Source organism: Microtus ochrogaster, chromosome 19 (genome assembly GCF_000317375.1).
Source record: "Microtus ochrogaster isolate Prairie Vole_2 chromosome 19, MicOch1.0, whole genome shotgun sequence".
In the NCBI taxonomy this organism is placed as follows: domain Eukaryota; kingdom Metazoa; phylum Chordata; class Mammalia; order Rodentia; family Cricetidae; genus Microtus; species Microtus ochrogaster.
This window is the reverse complement of record NC_022021.1, coordinates 4,898,535-4,923,367: the sequence shown is the minus strand read 5'-3', so window position 1 is coordinate 4,923,367 and position 24,833 is coordinate 4,898,535. Positions and strand designations below refer to the sequence as shown.

Below are 24,833 nucleotides of genomic sequence, written 5' to 3'. Positions count from 1 at the left end.
CTGTTTGCTGGAAATATAATTAGCCTGCTTCTGTTTCCTTCCCCCCCCTCTCCCTCCCTCATCCCCCATTCTCTTCTTCTTTTCCATCTTTCTTCTCCCCCTTTCCGGTCATCTCACCGTCATCCTCTTATCCTTCTTTCTCCTCCCCTCTCCCCTTGTCTGCCTGCCTTCCTTCCTCAATCCCTCCCTTCCTCTCCCTCCTTTCCTCCCTCTTACCCCTCCCCCCCACCTCCTCCTCTTCCTTCTCCTACTCTTTGGGAGACAGGATCTTACACCGCAGCCCAGGACAGCCTAGAACTCTTCATGACGTCTGAAACACCCAGTGACCTCCGTCTCTGCCTCCCCAGCAGCAAGCACTACTACTGCAGATGGGAGCCACCATGACCTGTGCTGTGTGTTCTTGGAAAGTCAGCGGATTTGGAAAGCTATGTTTGAGAACAAGTCTTTTGAATTTATTTGGGTCAGAAGATGGATGGTCTGCCAACATGTAGATGTGTGTGCTATGTGATTGCCTGATGTCCTCAGAGGTCAGAAGAGGGTGTTGGATCCCATGGAACTGGAATTACAGGTGGTTGTGAGCCATTGTGTGGGTGCTGGGAACTGAGCCCAGGTCCTCTGAAAGAGCAACAAGTGCCCTTAACCTCTGAGCCTTCTCTCCAGCCCTGCCTCCCGTGTTTGTATCTTTCCATAATCTATTTAATGGCTGGCTCAGGGCTCAGTGGACGACATTTTGCTGTCTGCCTCAGAGGCCAGTGACTATCCCATGACAAGTAGCCTCTGGGAAACTCAGCAGTGCACTCAGAAAGTTCAGAGACATCTTCCTACTGCTCCGTTAGTCCTGACCTCACAAGTGTCTCTGAGAATGACCCTACTGGTCTCTGTCCGCAACTCACTGAACTGCCTCTCCTCCAGAAAGCTCGTGCTGTCTTCTCCTGGGGCCAAATTCTTCTGTGCTCACTTGGTCTAGTGACTTTGAAAGGCTCAATACAAGCACTAATGATCCTGGTGACCACTGTTGGGGACAGTCCTTCCCCTTGTCTATTGTTTGAGGGTTTCATACATGTGTATAATGTGCCCCTTCATTTCCATATCACCCACCCTTTGTGAAGGTAAGTTGTGTGCGGAAGGCCCAGGCCTCAGAACAGAAACAGCTGGCATACAAAGCATGCTTGATGCTTTCTTTCCACTGGTTTCTGAAACACATGGCTTCCTCAAGGACATGCCGCTTCCCTAATTTCTTCAAATGAAGCACAACATAAAAATTTCCAACTACGTATTCAACAGCCAACTGGATGTTCCATTTCCTCAAAATTAAGTGTTATTTTTGACTTGGTGGTGGAAAATACATTTTATGTTGATAAAATTCAAGAGTGTTATTTGGGCTCAGATATATTTTGGAAAGTTATAGTAGGAAAGTTTGTGATTGCAAACTTTCTGGTTAGAGGCAGGGTCCTAATGCAGAGGTCCTGAGTCGAGACCACCACATGGTCTGTTTTCTGCATGTTGACAATTCTCTGTGCTAACACAAGGCTTGTTTAGACAAAGCAATATTTTTAAAAATCGACTGTGAATCCGGAAACACTGTACTGAAGACTTTTCATTGATCTTCAATTGTCAAGGTTGAGCACCACTTTGAATTCTCCCCGGGGAATGGTGCTTAGTGCAGATGGTTGTTCATGGCAAGTGAGGAACCCAATGTGTTTTCAACATTAGAATCACTAATGTTCCAAAAAGAGGATTAAAAAATAGGAAGATAACCATCCAATGAATCTTTGCAAAGACCATGCTGAGTTCTCCTCCCCACTCCCGTTAGTTCCCTAGAGCCCTCCATGCCCAGGGAAGCTGCCTGTGAGGGGTATCACCTGGCGCTAGTGGCATCTGGCTGAGCTCAGGGGTGGTCTTTTTTCCAGGGGAAAGGACCTGACAGTAAAGGGGGAGTGGCTGCGGAGCAGCCAGAGGGCAAGGGAGGGAAGGGGTAAGGGAGATTGTGGGTGCAGATATGATCAAGGCACCCTGTATACAGGTATGGAAATGGCATGATGATTTGGCAATTTGGCTTAACACACACACACACACACACACGCACGCACGCACGCACGCACGCACGCACGCGCATACACACACACGCACATACACACACACACGCACATACACACACTCACACACGCAAATGGGAAGCACCAGCAAGGGGTTGGAGGTCATGTAGAGGGGATTAGTGCATTATTGCCTGTGCCCTGCTTCTGAATGGTTAGGGCTCTCCCTAACCTCTAGCCTCTGGGGAGCTTCCCCAATCCCCTGCTCACCCCGAAACCCTAGCTCCGACCATAAAACACTTACCTATTCACTAAAGAGTGTTTTGGTGTGCTCGCCCATCAGGTCCCACAACAATAATCTATTCCAGACAGATACCAAGCACGTTTTCAGGTTTATTAGTATGTTATGTAATCCTTTAAAAAAGAGTGAACACGAAACAGTGACATCAAAGTTCACAAGGACAGGAATAATAGTTTTGTAAGTTACAGACAGAGCCCAGACAGTGAGTCAGTGATCTAGATAGTCAGGACAGTAACTGAGTTAACAGTACAACTGCAGGACTTGCATGGAAGCTAGTCTACAATACCTGGAAATACTTCGTTCTCTTAAATAAACTTAGTCCTTCTACTCCCTTTTATTTGTTTAAAATGCCAACGTAGTTCTTAAATCAGGAAAAGTTTATATTTCAAATTAATTTTCAAATTACTCTGTCAAAGCCTTGAGGATTTTATATACTTATTAGTCACTGTGACATTAAAAAATGCTTTTAAAATAATTTAATTAACTCAAGAAAAATACAGGATAATTTTCTTACATTTCAGTCTTAATTTCATTTTCTTCCATTTTTTAAAAAACCAGACTGACCTTATAAGTAAATTTTCTGTGTTTTCTTGCTTTTTAAAAATGTGGGTTTTTTTTTTGTTGTTGTTGTTTCATTTTGATATCGTTATTGTTTTGAGCGGAGGTCTCACTATGTAGCCCTAGGTAGCCTGGAAGTCATCATGTAAACCAGGTTGGCCTCGAACTCAGAGATCTGCCTACCTCTGCCTCCCAAATGCTGGGATTAAAGATGTATGTCACAATGCCTGGCTTATTTGACTAATTTCTAATAAAAAAAATTTGTAAATAAATAGTGTCTAGTTATTGTTGACTGAAGGGCTTATTTCTTAAAAATATACATCTTAAGCTGTGATTGTATCCTAATCTATAGCTACTGGAAGCGGAAACTCAGATCTTCAAAGCTGTTTAGCTGTTAGGCCTTGCTTTTGTGAAATACGCCTGGTGGTGTCTGGCTGAGCACACTTCTCTGTACAACGGTGTATCTGCAGTGCTTACATCACGTTGACCACACGTCAGCTATCTGCTTTGCTTGAGCAAAGGCAGGACTCAGTTAACGTCTGGCTGTCAGTCAGTCTGCGGCCCCAGTTCCCATCAGAGTGCCCAGGGCACGTGGGTGTGTCTGTGCAAGAGCCAGCCTTGCACGACAGCTACTGGATATAAACACACCTTTCTCTGCTCCTCAGATGCGCAGATGACTCTTGTAGTTATTTCCCTCCTAAGATGTCTTATCCTAGCTGCTCAGTTTCTAACAGATATGGTCAGTTCACAGCTGATGGGAAGCCTTGAGCAAGGAGTGGGCCAGGTGGTACCCATCTGCTCGCTGGGAGGCACAGCTGAATGGGTATCAGCTGTTCAGAGGATCTCATGGAGGAGGCTGTGCCTAGTTCCTGGGGTTGGCTGCTCTGAAAGGTTTCTTATGATCCTGGTGGGTCTCATGCTCAATCATGGTCCATGTATTCAGTGTGTAAATTACAAAAATGCTACCCATATCAAAATGGACTTTCCAACTGCTTTGGTAATTCTTCGACTATGGTGTATTCAAGATGAGAAGCACCAGATCTTTCCCTACACAGATAATACTGTTTCATCCTTCTATTGCTTAAACATTACCATCAAATAATTGGAAATATATATATGTAAAAGCTGTGTTATGTCTGAACTAGGAACTCCTTTCCTATCACTGGACTCCTTTAGCTGTTCAGTGCTAACATCCACCAAACCAGACTTTGGTTAGTAAGTCAGAGAATCAGATTATTTCCATAGTAACTGCTGGGAATAAACAAGAAACGTGTCAAAGCGCCGATTCCACGCTGCATTGCAAATATGCATGTGCATACCGCCTATATATTCAGGTCACCTAGATATATGAGAAGGGACAGTTGGTTACTATCGCAGCACTGGCAACGCTGGACATCTTTTGTCCCCATTACCTTTCTGGTAACTACGCTTGATAGCACTTGCAGGAAGTAGGCATGCAGATCAGACATTGGTTGTTCTAGGTGGTGAAGTAAATACAGTGCTTGCCAGAGACTGACAGGATCCCCGGGCTGTCCACTTTTCCAGCCCTTTCTGTGTAACCTTCCAGCACTCTTTCTCCCCTAAGCTAGCAGTTTTTTGTATATGCTGTTGTTCAGGTGGCTAGAGCAGGTATCCATTTTGCTTGGCATCAGCTGGCCGGTGCTGTTGTAGCTGTTGGCATCGGAGCTGTCTTTGCAGCACAAGATGCCATAGAGGTGCCTCTGGCACTCGGAGGAGGCGTAGTAGTAAATCAAGGGATCGATGCAGCAGCTCACGCTGCTCACACAGACACAGAGGAGGTAAGCAAAGTAGGCCGTCTCCGTGGCAGGGCTGTCAGAGAGGAGCATGTAGTGCACGATCAGGAGGATGTTGGTGGGCCCAAAGCAGACGATGAAGATGCAGAACACAGCGGCGGACAGGAACAAAGCCCGGGACTTCTTGTTCCGAGTGGCCACTGCAGAGGAGCTGAGACACCGGATGATGGACAGGTAGCAGACGGTGGAAATGATCAGTGGCACCAGGAAGAAAACAGCGGAGAAGGCGGAGAAGTAGTAGGAGTAAAAGCCTTGCAGCAGCGTCTCATTGAGGACGTCGTGGCAGGTGGTGATGTTGAGCCCCGGAACCTTGGTGGTCTGCTCCTTGAGGAGGAGAGGCACCACCCCCATGATCGCCATCACCCAGATGACCAGGCAAGTGAAGTTAGCTCGGCCCAGGGTGCGCCAGGACAGGGACTGGATGGGGTACACGACCGCCAGGAAGCGGTCAATGCTTATGACCGTCATGAGCATGATGGAGGCATACATGTTACAGTAGAACGCTGCGGTGGCGAAGCGACACATGCCCGACCCAAACTGCCAATCGCTGCCGGAAAAGTAGTAGCTGATCTTCAAGGGGAGCACAGACACGAACAGCACGTCAGCCATGGCCAGGTGCAGCATGTATACCACGGCCGGCTTCTTGACCTGCATCTTCAGGACGAACACTGCAATGGCCAGGATGTTCAGAGGCAGGCTGACGACGAACACAAACGTGTAAACCGAGGGGATGAAGAGTGTCAGCCAGGGGCTGGTCAGATATCCCGAGGCATCTTCCGAGATGAAGGGAGCAGGTGCTGTGGGAGGAGAGCGGCTTTTATTTAGGTAGATTGCCCTGCCCTCAGGCGAGGCACTTTCATTTTTCTCCTCCTCATCCCCCAGGGGGACCAGTTCAAAGGCATTTTCGCTGGGATTCCTGAGGAAAAACGAGCGGGGGTTCAAAGTGACATCTGTCGTCTCGGGGTCTGAAAAAGAAAACATCGAAAAAGTGAGCGGAATCCATCGGCCAAGGAGCCAAGCCGGGGAAATGCTGGTTGGCTTTGTAACTTTCTCCAGGGAGCAGGTGGCCAGATTCAGGTCACGCGCAGATGGACTATAGACTTTGTTAGGGAATATGCTTCTATCTTAGAGTATGGTGCAACATTCTGTTTGGATACAAGCTAACTCCTAATATCCTGCTCCCCCGGAGGACAAAGGTGAGCAGAATCACTCAGAGATCAATCTACCCTGCAGACCTCACTTGCCATGGAAGAGCAAATGGTGCTTTTCCCCCCTAACGTTTTACTGATTTGCTTGGTGTGGTGGGAGGGAGCTGGCAATGCCACACGTGGAGAGGGAACCTGCTTCTCTCCTGCCGTGTGGACCCAGAGGACTGACCACTGGTGGTCAGGCTTGGTGTCCATTGCCCTCACCACTTAGCCCTTCCGCCAGCCCTCGATAGGTGCTTTCTTCCCTTGTAAACCTCACCATCTAAACATACAGCTCACTTCCAACTTCCAACTTCTATGGCTTCTCTTTCCTTCCCCAGCTAATTTGAGCCATCCAGAGAAATCCACCTCTCCCAAAGGAAAAATTCACATAGAAAGCAGAGAGAAATTCCTCTAGGCCACAGAATGGGGGCCATTCAGAGTAGGGCCCAGGGCTCCCCAAAACAATGACTGAGGTCCACCTGGAAGTAGTTTCCCTCTATCTTAGTTTGTTTACAAAACAGATGTCCTTAATGTCTTTCCTGTCTAGGTCCACAGGCCCTCAGGTTACTTCACACAGCCAGGAGGCACCTGTCACCCAGTGACACCCCTGTCACCTTGCTTCCTTGCTCAGCAGGTCCATCTAGCAGCAGACATCCTTGGCTACTTGCACCAGGCCATGACCTTCTTCTAGAACGCTATATGCCTCAAGGTGCATACCTGGCCAACCAGACTCTTTGGTGGATTAACCAGATGTCAAAATAAAAGCTCAGCTATATACACCTCCTTAGCCCAGTCACCCATAAAAATTATCCACTTGAAATGGTAGAGAAAAGTGATGTCACCAGCCAGATAGCAGCTTTTCCTTGCGAAGAGTTTTGCTAAAATTCTACATCTGCTGGGTGTCGGGGAACTGAGAAGTGCAAACAAGAACCACAGAGGAATGGGACGAGGTCTCTGTGCTCAAGGTTGTTTGTGCCTCTCTGGGAAGTTGCACGAGTTAAACCTTAAAACTGGACAAGTGCAGGAAAATCTCAGACTTAGTTCTGTTTTCTTTAGTGGAACTTGTAGATGGGTTTTTCTTTGGGCCACCAGCTCCAAAAAATGACACGGAAACTTATTATTAATTATAGAAGCTTGGCCTATAGCTTAGGCTTGTCCCGCTAGCTCTTATAACTTAAATCAACCCATTTCTATTCACCAACGTGTTGCCACATGACTTGTGGCTTTTACATCTCCTCCTGCATGTCTTGCTCCCTCTGCCTTGGGCAGGCACTCGTCCTTTGTTTTTCCCAGGGCTCTTGTCCCCAGAAGTCCCGCCTAACCTCTAGCTAATGGCTAGCTAATGGCCATTCAGCTCTAGTGGCCACAGTAACACAGTAAAGGAACATTCCACAACAAGAACTTTCTTGAAAACACACTTTCAGAGATGCACAATGCAATGTAGTAGTGAGTTCTGCTTCTGCACAGCTATGTAGGGTCCTGCAGGGAAAATCTTCTTAGACTAAAACTAAGGCTCTGCTGGATGCCCCATCAATGCCCTGAAGGCACTCAAGATCACAGGACAGAAAACAGAACAGGTAGGAAGGCTGGGTCTTGGAGGAAAGGATGGTGTTGGGTTTTCCCCTCCCCGATGATTTTTAGTTTGAAAGAGACCTGACGCCAGTGTCTGTGATAACCTGGAAAGAGTACCTGCCCTTTGTCCCAATTCCTGACTTAAATGAGCTGAGCTTCTCGGAATCTCCAGGATAAGAATACCTTTGTATGCTCATGAGCTGACTGCTGGTTACTGGTCTCTACACAGCTTCAGGGACCAAGGATGGTCACGTGAAAGCCCAAAGCATGGCCGGAAGGCGGGCAGGGGAGCTCCTGCCCTTCTGCCCATCTCACCCTGTGTATTTTCCCCACCTGGTCATTTATTAGCATCTTCTGTAGTATCATTTATGATCAATGGGAAGAATAGGTGAAGTCTTCCTCTGGGTTCCTTGAGCTAGCTGCCCTAGCGGATTATACAATCCGAGCAGAAGTCATGGGAACACCTAACATACAGCCTGTTTGGTCAGAGTTCTGGAGGTCCAGGCTCAGGGACCTGAGGTTTGAGACAGACCTCAGATAATGGAGCTGAGCCTTTAAACCTAGAGCTCTGATTCTAGGTCCAGGTAGATGACGTCAGGATTAAATTAGCCGAGAGGGTTCATGGCTGGCATCTGCTGGAGAATCTGCCAGAGGCTAGCCGGGGTGGAGTGAAGGGAAACAGCTTGGATCCCTGAAGGCTCACAGGCACTTAGGGGAGTGCTGCATACACAGTAGGGAAGGCACTTCGGTGTGTACTATTGTAAGAGCTGTGCGGACGGCAGGTAGGAAATTCTCAGAGCTGGAAATGTTCTTAGTTCTATGGCCAAGTTTTGTCCTTGCTTCAAGCCACATATGCCAGAAGGGTTCAGGGCATCTGTCCCCATGTGGATTCTTGCTATCTTTTTCCTTTTACACAGACACCTAGAAGCTGTACATGAAAGTGTGACTGAACCTCCAGTCCAAGGCACCACCAAAGCTCCTGGTGAAGCTTCTAGGTTTGTATGGTGGAAATGGGTTTCATCTATTATAATCCTGGCAGTGATCTAACCAATCTCTGGATCTTGTGTACGGAACTGCTGTCCTAATTTCATCTCCTCTCTTTCAACGCCCGTCATTACTCACGTGGCCCTCCTGCAGTCCAACACCGTCTAGCCGAGCTCCCTTATCGCCTTCCAAGGCCTGAGAGTCATCACGGGTAGAGATCCTAAACCCTTGTAAGTTCTATTCCTAGCCCATCTCCTAAGTGATCTTAAATCTTGAGAGGGGGAATGTCAGGTATCTAAGGTAGGAATTAGTCACCTTGGAAGTCATCTAGAATGGACCCCCATCTCCTTTCTCCTGGCTAACACTAGAAAGGGAAACTTCCCAATTGTCCCCCTTCAACCCCAAGATTTAAAACACTATATAAAAAGGTGTCAGGGGTTTGCTGAAGTCCATTAAGGGAAAGCTACTGTTTCCTGGTAAAAAGAATGGAATTTAAGTTCTCCCTCTGGCCCCGAGTGGAGATAACATCCTGATCTGGTCCTAAGATGAGAAGATGATCTCCTATCGTCTCCTCCCTGAAGAGTCAATCCATCTGGGCCTGTCAATCACCAGATAGTCCAGGAGGCCATTACCCAGGAAAGCTGAAAGACATGCTAAGGAGATGGGAGGAATAATTATCCCTTTAGTGAGATGCTGTACGTACCCTTCCCAGAAGCCATCCCTGATGACTATGCCCTACTGTGCAGTGGTGCAAGCATTAGAACTCTGCTGTGCAGGGGCGCAGCCATTTACAGAGCTCTGCTGTGCAGGGGCGCAGCCATTTACAGAGCTCTGCTGTGCAGCGTGCAGCCACTTACAAAGCTCTACTGTGCAGTGGTGTAGCCATTTATAGAGCTCTGCTGTGCAGCGTGCAGCCACTTACAGAGCTCTGCTGTGCAGGGTGCAGCCATTTACAGACCTTCTGCTGTGCAGCAGCAACACTGAAGCTCCCCACTTTTCTGAGTTCTAACTCAAATTGTAACTTTTCCTTTTCTCTCTCTCTCTTTTTTTTTTTTTTGGATACCTGTCAAAAGTCTAAGCATGCTTTCTCTGACCCTCTGGGCTTTCTCACTCAGTCTCCAAAGTTTACTGCATCCCCTAACCCCTAGCAAATAAATTCAAAGAAGGAGGTCATGTTGCGTAGCTGGTTGGTCACAAGTTCCACAGTCACTAGGAAAGAATTTCAGGAAGGAAAGTCTTAGATAAGGAGTCCAAATTCCAGTGCAAATTCTGCTCTAGATTTTTTTTTTTTGAGACAGGGTCACACTTTTTAGCCTTGGCTGGCTTAGAACTTGCTATGCAGACCAGACTGGCCCCAAACTCATAGAAATCCACCTGCCTCTGACTCCCAAGCACTGGGACTTAAAGGCGTGTACCACCACACCCAGCCTCTGCTCACGGTTTTGGGCAACACTTGGGTCATGCTCATAAGGTAGATACTAACAATCTATGCCAAAGATAAACAGAAAACAAAACTCCCAAGCCACCACCAAGAAAAACCCCAAAATGGGAGTAGTGTCCACCTACAACCCCAGGGCTTAGAAGGCTGAAGGTAGAAGACTGTGAGGCCAAGGCTAACCTGGATGATAGAGCAGACCCTGTCTTAAGAAGAAAAAAAGAGGCAGTGGTGGCAGAGACGTGCGCATCTCTGTGAGTTCAAGGCCAGTCTGGTCTACTTGGTGAGTTATAGGATAGGCATGGGTACACAATAAGACCCTGTCTCGAGAAAACCAAAACAACAACAGATTGGAATGATGTTTAAGTTAACTGACCACTGAGAATGCTGTGAAGGAAGGTAACGGAATCCAGAGTCTTCAGAGGACACGGTCCAGAGTACTATCTCAAACGACTTAGCAAGAACTGAGGGGCTGGGCTTCCAGCTCAGGGACAGAAATTTTGCCCAGCATGTAGAAGGCCCAGGGTTTAATTCCCTACACCAATAATAATAATAATTACAAAAAAATAGGCAGCTGGGCACACTAGTAGATACACGCAATGCCAGTCTTTGGGAGACTGCACCAGGAGAACTGAGAATCTCGTGCCAACCTGGGCTGCTATGAATCATCCCAGCTACAGAGTAAGACCTTGTTTCAGATATACCAAAAAAGAAGGGGGAAATGCAATCAACAAAAGGAACTGGAAGGTTCTCTAACCTAATCTTTGGAATAAAAATAACATCAGGCTGAAGCAACAACTCACGCATTAAGAGCACGGGCTGCTCTTCCAGAGGACCGGGGTTCGATTCTCAGCACCCACAAGGTTGCCTACAACCATCTTTAGCTCTAGTTCCAGGCAACCCAATGTCCTCTTCTGGCCTCCAAAGGCACTGTACACATTAGTACACAGACATACATGCAGGCAAAACACCCATACACATAAAATATGAATAAAATAAAAACCCTTTTCCCCTTACCCCCATATAGAAAAGCTAACTCAAACTGGACTAACGACTCAAATCAAATACCTGAGACTATGCAACTCTGATAAGAAATCAAGAGTGGGGGCTGGAGAGATGGCTCAGTGGTTAAGAGCACTGGCTGCTCTTCCAGAGGTCCTGAGTTCAATTCCCAGCAACCACATGGTTGCTCACAACCATCTGTACTGAGATCTGGCGCCCTCCTCTGGCATGCGAGCATACATTGAGGCAGAATGTTGTATACATAATAAATAAATAAATCTTTAAAAACAAAAAAGAAATCAAGAGTGAAAGCTTCGTGGTTCTGACCCAACGGCGAGAGCAACAAAAGCAGATAGACAGAGTGGGCTGAAAACAAAGGCCCCATACAGCGAAGGTGCCATCAGTGAGAGAGATACCTTACAGAAGAGAGACAATACTGCAAACTGCATGCCCTGACTGATAAGGGATCCCTGTCCAAAGCATATAAGGAGCTCAGTCCCTTGTTAGCAGGAAAACAAATTGTTTTAAAAAAAAAAGTCACAGAAACTAAATAAGGCATTTCTCCAAAGATAATACAAAAATGCCTGAAAGGTATGTAATAAAATGCTTAGCCTTGCTAATTGTCACTTAAACCACTCTGAGTTATCACTTCACATTTGTTAGAATGACTCTGATGAAGACTGAATGATAACAAGTGTTGGCGAGAACGTGGAGATGGTGGGACCCCTGGACACCCACAGAGTAGGAAGCACAGCTATGATGGAAGTTGGCACAGAACTTCTTACAAAAGCTAAGACTAGAATCGCCCTGTGATTCGGCAGTCCCACAGCTGAGCATGGACAGACGGAGGGGAAGCGGGTGCATTCAAACGTGCCTCCCCACACACACCGTAGCAACCCACATGGCACTGGAAGAGGGGCACAGCTTGAAATCACTCATCTGAGAGGGTAGAATGCTGTCCCTTGGTCTGAAAACAAAACCGTCTCTGGGCTGAGTAGCTCTGCTGATATTGTGCCCTTCCCAGCATGTCCTTTGTCTGCAGCCTGGTTACTTATCACAGGAGATATATACTATACCTCAGGAGACACATGGTATTTACAGTCTGGAACGGGGAAGAATGCATACTCCCTCGACTAAACATCACGGCCCAAGGCGTCGCCCTTTCTTCCCACTTCAGATTCGATATGCTAGGTTTTACGAAATTAGAGAATGCCAGAGAAAGTGCATATCAGCGTCACTGTAACACAACCCAGGCCTAGTGGCTAGATTCTTCCAGCACGCTCAAGACCCTCACACTGGTATTTCAGTTTGCTTCGATTTTCCTACATGTCTCAGAGGCCAAAGGGAAAGAAGTGTCTATGAGCTGGCCAAAGCTCTTCTGAATCACCCAGCTTTTTGCTGCTAAGGAAAAGCTAAATTCTGGTTTCACAGAGAAAGCAGCACACGTCCAAAATTGGTTCTTCTATGTCTTGGTAAGTTTTACTTAATGAAGATCCCTCTGGAGTCCCTGATTGGTTCTGGCATTATTTTTATGGTTTTGAGACAAGCACTCACGTAACCTAGGCAGGTCCTGAACTCACTATGTAGCTGAGGTTAGCCTTGAACTCCTAACCCTCCATTGTTTACCAGCACTCTGGGCTTTGGTTTGGAGATTGAACACAACACATCGCTAACTAGCTTAAACACAGACTAACGTAGAGACCTGAAATTAGTGTCAGGCAATGGCTCTTTGGACTCTGCTGAGATCTGGCTGGAAGCAGCCGGTGACTAGAGACTCTTTCACTGTCTCCTTAATCCTGGGATTTCAGTGTTCTGCTCCAGGGTTCACGTGCTATGCTGAAGTCTCAGGATGTTGTCCAGATTCCCATGAGGGCAGGTCAACTGCGGCCTGCATTTCACAGGCCACATGGAATGACGGGGGAGGAGAAGGCTAGAAGAAAAACGCATGGCAGAAACAGACTGTCAAGCAAAACACCGCAGCCTCTCTAGAATGCTTCACTCCCTTCAACTCAAACAAACCCCACTCTCCCGTGGCAGAAGCCAGGCCCCCTAGAGAAATGCCCTCCTTCACATCTGGAGCAGGAAGTGTACAACGCGACCTTGAAAACCTCTGAGTATTATTAGCATCAGGTCAAAACCCTGTGGCCTCCCAAAGATGGCTTTGCTCATCAAATAAATGATGATGGAGATGATGCGGATGTCTGGGAGAGGAGCCTGCTCAACCGTAGCCAATCAGGCGCAGATGTAAGGAAGCCCTCAGGACAGACTGCCAGCTTCCTGGACAAACAGCAATTAGAAGGGGTAGGGTTATGAGGTCCCTCGGTTTGGTCCCCAGGACTGAAAGAGGTGAAGGGCAGCCGTAGATGAAAGACGGAAGGCACAGAGGTAAGTCAGCAGTGAGGTTCTTCCATTCTGATCTGCACACAGTACCAACAGGCATTTCCAGACAACCAGGGAAGTCTGGATACTTCGCATAGTGGGTGATATTAAGAAATTGTGCGCAGAAGGTCAGTGGTAGCACTCCCTTAATCCCAGCACTCAGGGAGGCAGAGGCAGGTGGATCTTTGTAAGTTCGAGGCCAGCCTGATCTACAGAGTGAGTTCCAGCAGGATAGCCAGAGATACACAGAGAAACCCTGTGTTGAAAAACAAAAGAAAAAAGAAATTGTTCGTTACTTTCTTCTGATGATGCCTCATTTACGGGGAAAGGAGTCTGATTATCTAGGGCTGTGTGTGGATTTAAGGATGTGTATTTAAAAATACTTGTAAAATTTATATCCCTATTTAATAATAAAGTAATATATTTAAGGACAGATCTTGAGAACTGTTTGGAGGTTCGTCAGGGAGTGCTGCTACTCAGATAGCAGGTCCTCTTTCTTCTCATAAGGTTCTGCAGGGAGACAGTCTTGGGAGGGACACACACAGCGGGGGGGGGGGGGGGCACTTGCCTAGCCATCCAGAGCCAATAAATCAGCTGTGGGGAGGCTCAGGCTAACGGATTCCTCTCGGACAGATCATCCTCACATCCTGAATGAAGTTAGGTAGCTGGGTGGTGGTGGTGCACACCTTTAATCCCAGCACTCAGGAGGGAGGCAGAAGCAGTCAGATCTCTGTGAGTTCGAGGCCAGTTTGGTCTATAAAGTGAGTTCTAGGACAGCCAGGACTGTTACACAGAGAAACCCTGTCTCGAAAAGCCAATAAAAACATTTTTTTTTAAAAATTATGTGTGAGCATACATGTGTACATGTGTCTTGTGTGTTTGTGTGTGTGTGCGTAGGTGAACGAGAGGGTGCCTTCCCTAGACCTAGTTGTGGGTCACCTGACATGGATACTGAAGGTCAAAGCTGTCCTCCACGAGAGCAGTACATGCGCTCTTAACTGCTGAGCCATCTCTCCAGCCCTAAACAGAAGTATTGTTGTTTCTGTTTTTATTTTGTCTTAGTTCTGAGGGAGGGGAAAGTTGTTAAATGTTCTTATGAACATGGCTTTACATATAAAGAAATCATTTGTTATGACATTTGATTTATTATTTTAAGACGGGGTCTCAGTATGTAGCATTGGCTAGCTCAGAACTTGCTACGTAGACCAGGTAGCCCAGAAACTAATAGAGATCTGCATACTTGTGCCTACAGAGTGCTGGGATTAGAAGTCTGTGTCACCACAACTGGCTAGTACTAACATTTTAAAGACCATGAAGAAATTGGTATGTGGGCAGAGAAACCCACAAACCATCACGTGTTGAATACCCACTCCACACCAGACACTTCTGCCTTTACCTCATGTCTGTGAGACAAGCATTCTAACCTTATTTTATAAATGATAATAGAGGCACAGAGAAGCTGACTATTCAAGATTATACAGCTAGCTAGTGGAAGAGCCAAGACTTGAACCTAGACATCAAGACTTAATACCCTTTGACCACAATGACCCATCCTATCCTTTATTTTTCAGGTGTTTTATGTTTATTTTGGGGACAAAGTCTTCCCGTTGCTTGGGAATTCATGGTTTTGGCTAGGTACCAACCCCTGTCCCATCACTCAGCCCTCACAGACATGTGTGGGAAGCAGAGAAACACCCACAGAGATGGTCAGTGAAAAACAACCTCCGCATGTGTGTATAGGTGTGTATGTGCATGTATATGTAAGGGCAACCATGTGTGTGCACATAGAGCCTAGAGTAGGCCGTTGAGAGCCGTTATCTATTGCTCTCTGCGGTGTTGCTCTTAGACAGGGTTTCTCAATGAACACGCAGCTCTCCATTTTGGCTAGGCAGGCAGACTGGCCAGAGCTCTCATGATCCTCCTATTTCTGTCATTGGATGCTGAGGCTGGGTGCTTGTGACTCGAACTCAGGTCCTCCTGTTTGAACAGCAAGTACTCTTACTTACTGAACACCATTCTCCCCAAACCAATCAAATCTTTCAATCAGTAAGGCAGGGTGCAAGGCAGAATGCCCTGGAGGCTGCCTGTCTGGCACACCCTGGGGTTTTCAGGCAGGCCAGCTACAGGAAGTCATTATGGTGTGTCCAAGGCACAGGGATGTGCACACAAGTCTGTCAGGCTCTTACCTACGGTGCCTGGAGGCAGGAGACAGGGGTGGGCTTAGAGGATGCTCACAGGCCTCCTTGAGAGCCACTGGGATTCCCTAACCTTTGACTTTCCTCATCCCTGCTGGTCTGTTCTCTGCCTTCAATCACCATCCCCAAGGTTCCTGTCCCAGGAAAGCTCTGTCTAGACTCAACAGTGATGTAAAGACCAATTCACAGTCAGGGATCCCCAGTCCATCTAAGACTGCACTGTCTTCCTACATCAGTTCTTCTGCAACCAGTGGATCTGAACTGCAAGAATGGGCCCTAGATAAGACAGAGATTCAAGAGTGGTCCTTCCGAGAAAGCCGGGCTCTTCTGGCAAGGCCTTGATTTTGCTCTTTAGGGACGAGTCACTGTCCCAGATATGCTAGATTTAAATTCCAGTAGAAACTGAGCAGTACCTACAAAACTCAACTGGAGGATTCCAATAAGTTTTTACAATATTTATTTTTAGTTGCAATTGTGTGTATTGTGTGCATGTGGGGTGTGTGTGTGCACAAGTGTGGGTGCCCTCGGAGGCCTGGGGTATCTAATCCCCCTGGGGCTGGAGTCGCAGGCAGCTGTGATTTGGGTGCTCTACAGGAGCACTGTGCATTCTTAACTACTGAGACATCTTTCCACCCTCCTAGGCGGTCTGTTGGGTTTTGTTTTATTTTAACTGGAACAGTGTGGAGAAAGGATAGCGCATGGTAAAGGCGAGAGCTTCTCAGCAAACTCTGCTTTGTATGTGTTATACAACACGGGTGTCATGTATGTTCTTGTATACACTCCAAGTGTGCCTAACGCAAACGTATTTCTTATTCTTATGGTTGGTTAGGAAAAAAAATCACTTTTTCTGTAGTACTCTGAAACTCGATTAGCAATTTGTCACAAACTTTGAACACACATTCTCCAATGTCCTTTCCTAAAGCTACACAGGTTTGTTTCTACATGCAAATCACAGGTTAGTTCTGCAGTTTAAGACAGCGAGGTTACTTTTGAGAGCAAATGATGCATGCACAGCTATAAAGGATTTGTAGGATACCTTAGGATGCAGGATGAAACCCTTCATTTCAGAACCAGTGGCATAGTGACGCATGCCTGTAATTCTAGCACTTGGGAGGCTGAGGCAGGTGAACTATGAGTTTAATGCCAGCCTGTGCTGCTCAGCAAACCCTGCTTCAAAAAACCAGCAGGCCTGGAGAGATGACTCGGAATAAAAGTGCTTGTTGCCCAAGCATGAGTTCCCATGGCGGTATTCATATATGACTGTTATCCTAGGACTGTGTGTGTGTGTGTTCATGAGTGTGTGTGTGATCACTGGGGCCTGCTGGCACAGGCTTGCACATCCCCGCCCCAACTTGGTAACCCCAGTGGGTTTGGCAGAGAACGGCAAGGTCACGGTTGGTTGGAGGACAAACCTGCGGAAGGAATCCCGGAAATCACCTGGCTCACAGGGAGTGCCAGTCACTCTACAGTTCTACCAAGAGGGAGGGCAAAGCCGAATAAAAGATGCCACAAACCAGAGAAGACTGGCTTTAGAAAGCAGAGTCTGACGCACCTCACAGTTCCCGACATTGTCCTGATGACAGTGTGTTCCTACGGGGGTCCCAGGGAAGCAGACCCTGGGAACTTAGGAATCCTAGTGAATGGATTTGTCCCCAGATACACAGGGCCACGTGTGGATGGTGAAATCCCGAGAAGAGGTAGAGCACAGATAGAAAAAGTAAACCGGCCGTGGGAGGGGCAGGTGAAAGGAGGCCTAGGCACTGACTCTCACGGGAGTTCCAGGGTTCCTTCCAGGATGGTAGCTGCTGGAACAAGGCAAAGGAAGTAGTAACTGCACCAGGCTTCCAGGCGGATGACTGTATGTTCTGAGGATTTCATCTCAATCGAAAGAAATAATATAAGGAGGGAGATAAGGTGTGGGAAACAAACAAAAAGACACAGACAGACTGACAGGAGTCCCTAGGGGATAAAGGGTCGTGGGCCCCAAATGAGGAGAGTTACATACAACCCAGGTTGTTAGAAATCCAGGTTTCTGGGGGGCCCATTATTGCTTAGAACTCAGGTAAGCTCCAGTTTGACAGGGACAAAAGAGAAAAGAGTAAGGGGGTGGGGAGAATGGGAAGAGATATTCTGAACAGCAACAAATCCTGGGCTCTGAAAAGAGCAAGTCCATAAAACAGACAGCCAGGAGCAGCTAGCACAGGCGCTTCATCCTGATACCAGTTCTGCTTAAAGGGGCGTAGGAAGCTGAGGGAAGGCCAAAGGACCTGGGGTGACATGGGGAAAGAAGCCAGAGAAGGCATACAGTCTCGAGGAAAGACAGAGTGGAGAACGTATAAAGGGATGCTGGTGGGGGGTGTGTCTTCCACAGGGAACCCTCACTTCTCGCTGAGGAACCAGGCTTGGCCTCTGAAATCCCAATGCATTTTGCCACAATTACCATCAACTATTTCCAAACTTTTTATTTTTAATTTTTTTTTTTACCTTCTATCTCTTATAAACTTCACAAGCATCACCCTTCACCCTTTAATACTCCCCTTCTTTAATAAATACAAGTCATCAAACCTAAACTACCTGCCCCGGGGGTAAACTGCTTAATGCGCTCACCGGCTTTTCAACAAATATCTGTAGAACATTTGTTCCAGACACCATGGGGATAAACGGAAGTTCATGACTTTGGCAAGGGCGACGAGACAAAGTGACAAGGCAGGAAATGACAAGATGCAGAAATCGAGAGAAAAGCCAGGACAGGTGGGCAAGGCTGAAGGGAGCCTCGTGGACACTCCTGCAGCAAGAGAAGATTCAGGATGGGGAGACAGTGTCGGACGTGCCAGTCTTTCAGAACAGGAACCGTTTACAGTTGCTGGTATGCAGTGGTAATGAGAAGCAGATTTATTTTTGGTTGATTTTATTTGTGAGTTCACTTGCTGCATGCACCCAACGTGGGCGGACTGCTCCTAAACCATTCCCTGATGGCAGGTCACTGAGCCTCTCCGGGCCTCGGTTTTGGAACCAGCAAAAGAGGTTAAATCCTCTTCTTATCATAGAGATTGTTTAAGAGGGTGGGAAGCAATAACGTGGGTAAGAATTCTGCCCAGCCACTTTGCTCACACCTCCCTCTCTCTCCCTCCCTCTCTCTCCCTCTCTCTCTCTCTCTCTCTGTCTGTCTGTCTGTCTTCCCTTACTCCCTCCCTCTCTCTGTGTCTCCTTCTCTTCCCCTTTCTTCCTTCCCTATTAAGTGTCTCCAGAACCCCGTGTGGATAAGCCAACTTTTGTTCAGTAGTCTCTCTGCTTCTGCTGGGGCTCTTCTATCCCTCCTATAAGGAAGAGAATTTAGAAGAGGCCTCTGACTTCACTCCCTAAAGGTGCTCAAAATCCTCTATGAGGACTCCACTAAGGAAACACTGATCTGCCTGGGGTGGTTGGGCATTGCCCAAATCTCAAGGTCTGTATTTTCAAAAGGCTTGTCCCAAAATAAAACTGAGGGAGTAACAAAGTTCTGTGACCCGAATCTCTGCATCTTTCCATTCCTCCCCACAATTGATTAAGGATGGCTACCCACAGGCAGGCAGGCTGGCTAGCTGCTGCTAAACTTGGAGGCCCTGTTTGGGGCACTGCATTTTCCCCAGGAGCATCACTCAAGCCCACACCAAGCAAGGACAGAGAACACGCAACACCCTACTCTTTGTTACCTCTTAATCCTGGTCTTTGGGAGCATGGGAGTGCACATTCTTTCAGCGATAACAACCCCCCCCCCCCCCCCGAACAAAAACCCACTAGATTTTCTTCAGCATGAAAGAACTAGAGGCTCCTACCACATTATCCCTACGAAGAAATCCAAAACCATTTCCCTCACTTTCCAATTAGGAACTTTACAGGCAACGCCTCCTCTACTTTGGAGAAAGGATTTGTTTGATGAAATATTTGATGAACTAGAGAAAATATTTGATGAAATAAATTGACCAAATGAATTTAATTGGTCAAACAGGCGGATGCTTAAAAACACACGGTCAACAACTAATGTACTGGAGGCAACTTCTCTGCCACAGATGATAAATTCCACTGAGAAAAACCGAGACTAGATGGTTTCTAGGAGAGCCTGATTCCTAGGAGGGGTCCCTCTTCTCGACCCAGAGGAACAAGTTCAGATAACAAAGACACCCGCCCCACACCCCCTGCGTCCAGATATCCCCGTCACCTCCTGGGTACTAGGCCGAGCTGGGGACTAGCAGTCTCTATTGTCTTTATTTAATGCTTATGGGTTTTTCTTTTACACCACCCTTCCTTCCTTGCAAATCAAGCGAGAAAAAGAGAGTTCCAACAAAGCAAAACTTAAGCCGGAGTGGTTCCACCTCACAACCAAAGCACCGGATCACGAGACCCTTTCTTTCTGGAGGTGGTCTTGCAAAACAGGCCACACAATAACAACAAATGCGCTGGCGGAGGCTGCTCCGGAGCCCTGGGCGCCTCCTCCGGATCTAAAACCCAGTGGCCTGCGGGCTGCCCTCCCCAAAACCGAGTCCAAAGGAGCACCGGCCGTGATGGGGCGGGAAAGGGATGATGGCACACCCCACCTGGATGTGTCTGGGGAAACTCTACATCTCGGCTCAAATGCCTGTTTGGCTCCTGGGGGAAACTGAGGCAGGGTTGCAGCCGGGCGTACCCCCGCGAGAAGCAGGCGCAACCTGACTTCTTCTGATAGCCCCCCACTAGCGCACCGGCCGGCAGCTCTTACCTGGCTGGCTCACGGGGACGCGGGAAGACAGCAAGGGACCGCACAGGCTGAGGCCAGTGGCAAAGAGCAGCAAGCGCCGCGGCCCCATTGTCCCGAGGCTGCCCGCGCGGCGGGGCGCCCGCGGTCGCCGGCTTCCTCCGGAGCAGCGCTTTCGGAACTCACAGGCGACCAGAGGCGACTGCGCGGCCGCGCGGAGGAGTATTTGGAGGCGGTTCGGGGGCGTGGGGCGGGGCCCCGCGGGCTTGCGCGCGCTCGTAGCCTCCGCTCGCGCCCGCAGCCCGTCGCTCCTGAACGCGAGCCACCAGATAGATGCTTAGACCCCCGGTGCTGTCTGGGAGTGACTCAGCCTCCCGGGGTCCTCAGAAAGCGCCTGCGGCCTCTTCAATGACCCTCCTGGGACGCCGAGCCAGACCGGGACCGTCCCGTCGTGGTGCGCCAGTTCCCCGCCTTCTTGGCGTCTGCGCGCGCTCGCCAAGTTTGGAGTTTAGCTAAAAGTTGGCTAGTGATTTCTGTTTTTGTAATTTAGGGGAGATGCATTTAAAGGTTGATGCTGCGGTGATAAGGGTGGCTCCAGACATGTGGGCAGAGTGCTTGATATTTCTTTTAATTATTTTGCGAGCTTAGATGGGTCACGTATAGGCTTTGACCCTCCACTCCAGTGGGCTTAGCCACAGGTACCCATGCTCAGGTTCTCCAAACTCTTGCCGGCCGAACCCCGCCTTTTCCGGCGATCCGGGCCGCAGCCCCAAAGCTCAGGGCGGTGGGCTATACTTGGGCGCCCCTTACAAGAAGGATGCAGAGCAGCAGGAGGAGGGACGGCACTGCGGAATTTTAAGGGTCCTTTCCACGTTCTGAAACCTTACAGTTTGTGCTTGGCTCCATTCCAGCATCAGCTCTCAAAAAGGGGGGAGGGTCGTGGTTGAGGCCTGGCCGAGAAGGAGCCCGCATCTCATTTTGCTTAGAAAGTGTCTGGTAGGGGAAACTTAAGGACAAAACAGAAAATGGATCCTGGTCTAGTACCCAGCCAGACGGTTGCTGAAAAAGCTGAGCCGCAGCCCCCAGGCATCAAAACTCAGGACTCTGAAGCACAATGGTTGTCTTACTAGGGTTTCTGTTGTTGCGATGAAACACCATTACCAAAAGCAACTTGGGGAGGAAAGCATTTAGTTGGTTTGCACTTCATATCACACTGTTCATCATTAAAGGCAATCAGGACATGAACTCAAACAGTGCAGGAACCTGTAAGCAGGAATTGAAACAGAGGCCATAGAGGAGAGTTGATTACTGGCTTGCCCCTCATGTCCCCAGTCTGCTTTCTTAGTCCTGGGATGGCACCACCCACAATGGCCTGGGCCCTTCCACATCAATCACTAATTGAGAAAAGGTCCTACAGGCGTGTATCTGAGGCATTTTCTTAATTGAGGTTCCCTCCTTTCAGATGACTCCAATTTGTATGAAGTAAACAGAAAACTAGCCAGCACAGCGGTATTCTGCGCCCCCAGCAAAGGTTTGAAAAGGACAATATTACATCAAGACTATCATTCTGCAAGTAGAATCCCCAGCATTTCCACCAATGGAGAAAAGACGACCAGAGGGAATCCCGTCTCCCCCCTCACCCTAGGAGCTGTTGCTCATTGTCTTCATAGGTTGCTCAGTAAGTTATGCCATTTCCCAGCTACAGATCGCTATTTAAAAAATCTTTCCCCGGGGCTGGAGAGATGGCTCAGCGGTTAAGAGCATCTCCTGCTCTTCCAGAGGTCCTGAGTTCAATTCCCAGCAACCACATGGTGGTTCACAACCATCGGTAATGAGGTCCGGTGTCCTCTTCTGGCCTGCAGGCATACATACAGACAGAATATTGTATACATAATAAAGAAATAAATTTATTAAAAAATCTTTCCCATTGGAATCTCATGAGAAAGCACATTTTAGAGTAGATGGGAACCATTAACATATTCTACACACATTAATAACATGGTATTGTTTCCTCGCCTCTCTGAAATGCCCTTGGGTTTTTAGGTTTATCATGTTATGGACCACAGGCAAGAAAAAGCTAAATGCTGCAATTAACTCAACAAATACCATAAATTTTAAAGAGACACTCTAATTGATTTTAAGATACCCCAAATCCAGAAAAGTAATAAAACAGGTGGCAGGGTGCTTGTTTTTGACAGTCAAAGATATGAAGTATAGGGGGCTGGAGAAATGGCTCAGAGGTTAAGAGCACTGACAGCTCTTCCAGTGGTCCTGAGTTCAATTCCCAGCAGCCACATGGTGGCTTACAACCATCTGTAATGGGGTCTGATGCCCTCTTCTGGCCTGCAGGCATACACACAGACAGAATATTGTATACATAACAAATAAATAAATATTAAAAAAAGATATGAAGTATAGTTTTCTTTATCTAGAGAGGTATGTCTAAGCCTCCCTGTGGAAGCCTGCAACCAGGAGAGCAGACCAGGAAAGCCAGGAGAGCCAGACCCTGTATGCAGGATACTGTTTTGCCTGTGTCTTCTCCTGGGCTGCCCTTTAGCATCAGAGTTAATCTGTTCCTTGATGCATCATGCTGTCTGTGCATCACTCTCTTGTGCTTTGGGATCATCCTTCAGTAAAATGAAGGTTAGTTAGTCACACGCACTGGGATGCTCGGACAGACACGGTAACACTGAGCTCGTTATTAGCAAGGGTGTAGTGTATCTACTGTGGGCACACAGGATCAAACGACTCATTCATAAAACCCTGCGTAGAGAGGAGTCAGTTTGAAAGTTTCTAAAGATTTATTTTATGTTTCTGAGTGGCTTGTCTCGTGTGTGTTTGCACCATGTGTATACCTGGTATCCACAGAGTTCAGGAGAGGGTATTGGATACTCTGGAACTGGAGTTAAAGATGGCTGTGACCCACCATGTGGGTGCTGGGAGCCCCTGCAAGAGCAACAAGTGCTCTTAAGCCCTGAGCTGTCTATCCAGCCCCTGGGGTAAGCTTTCCACGCCTTCCTAGAATCCCATTAAAACTTTAATTTCTGCAATTTTCTATTTAATATTTTGCTGTTGGGAATGAAACTGTAGAAAACAAAAACTGAGAAAACAGGGTCTCTGTGTCTGTGGTCTTCACGATCAATGTTAGGTCTCTGTACACTATTCAATAAATGACACTCATACAAATATATACAGGCCTGTAGAGCCTTCAAGAAGGTTGGAGGAGCTGGAGGGCTAGCTTGAGGACCTGACTTTTATCCCAAGAACAAATGTATATGAAAGCAAGTTAGGGTGGTATGCCCTTGTAATTGCAGCACTGGGGAGGCAAGCAGAGACAAGCAGATCCTGGGACTAGCTAGCCTCTAGCCAGAGAGCCTAGCGTACTTGGCGAACTCCAGGCCAGTAGGAGATCCTATCTCAAAAACATGGGTGGAGCCTGAGGAATGACACTTGGGGTTATTCATTGGCCTTCACATGTACTCACACACGTATATGAGCATGCGTGAGCACACACAAATTGTACAAATGGTGGGAAATGTTGAGGATGCTTTGGGGGAGCTGTTATATTACAACGAAATGTACCCTGAAGAAAGAGGGCTCTTGAAATAATAAAGTTCTTAAATTTTCTGCACATTCCCCAAGGTATCTCTCAGAATTCGGTTGCAGTCCAGAGAGTCAAGGGAGAGGGAACGGAGTGAGATACCTCTTCTTCTCCTTAGTATTCTCTAGGAGTTGGGAATTTTCTTAAGATATTTCTTTTTAAAATTTTATATGTATGGTTGTTTTTCCTGCATGTGTGTCTGTGCACTATGTTCATCTAGTGCCTGCAGAGGCCAGAGGAGGAAAATCAGATCCTCTGGAACTGGAGTTACAAAGGATCACGAGCTGTCATGTGGGGGCAGGGAACTGAACCCTGGTCTTCTGCAGGAGCAGCAAAGGCTCTTAAAAACACTGATCCATCTCCAGCCTTAGATTATGAATTATGAATTACATCATTTACAAAAAAATCGAAACCATCTTCAAGAGCAATTGTAACTTTTAGCATGTATAAGTATAGATTACTGGGCTCCATCCTGGACCAATGTATTAAATGAACATGCTCTGGGGTGATGAGATCTGAGGACCCTCACACCAGAGTTTAGAGTAGGACATGGATTCAGACTTCAGCATGGACCAGAGTCAGCCGGAAGATTTAAGCCACAATGCTGGGCTGCATTTCCAGAGATTTGGATGCAGTTGGTTTGAAGTGATGCTGCGGCGGCTGCTGTTTCTGCTGCTACTTGGGGGCTGTGGGTGGGGGTGAATGCAATTTGTCAACCATGGCTTTAGGAGCCAGGAAAAGTGAATGTGGTTCCAAACCAGGCATAGCGGTGCACACCTGGAATCTCAGCACTAGAGAGACACAAGCAGGAAAGCTGCAAATTCTAGCCCAGCCTGAGCACCATAGAAAGCCCTTGTCTGAAACAAAATCAAACCAATATTCCACTTACACATGCCCTTCCATGTCCAAAAGTGATTATTTTCAGGATCTCCGAGGAGGATGCTCATATTTAACAGCATGGTATTTGCACATGCTTTGTTTCTTTGTTTCTTTCTTTCTTTGTTTCTTTGTTTCTTTCTTTCCTTTTTTTTTTTTTTTTTTTTTTTTTTTTTTTTTTT

At 47.4% G+C, this 24,833-nt stretch overlaps 1 protein-coding gene across 1 annotated transcript; it reads right to left on the bottom strand.

Moving 5' to 3' along the window:
• Nucleotides 1-2,406: 2,406 nt before the first annotated feature.
• Nucleotides 2,407-20,359, bottom strand: F2r (coagulation factor II thrombin receptor). Its single transcript, XM_005356462.3, has 2 exons — nucleotides 20,199-20,359; nucleotides 2,407-5,671 (listed from the first exon to the last, which is right to left on the bottom strand). Exons 1-2 carry the CDS (start codon nucleotides 20,284-20,286, stop codon nucleotides 4,473-4,475), a joined length of 1,287 nt encoding a protein of 428 aa, XP_005356519.1. The 5' UTR covers nucleotides 20,287-20,359; the 3' UTR covers nucleotides 2,407-4,472.
• Nucleotides 20,360-24,833: the final 4,474 nt, after the last annotated feature.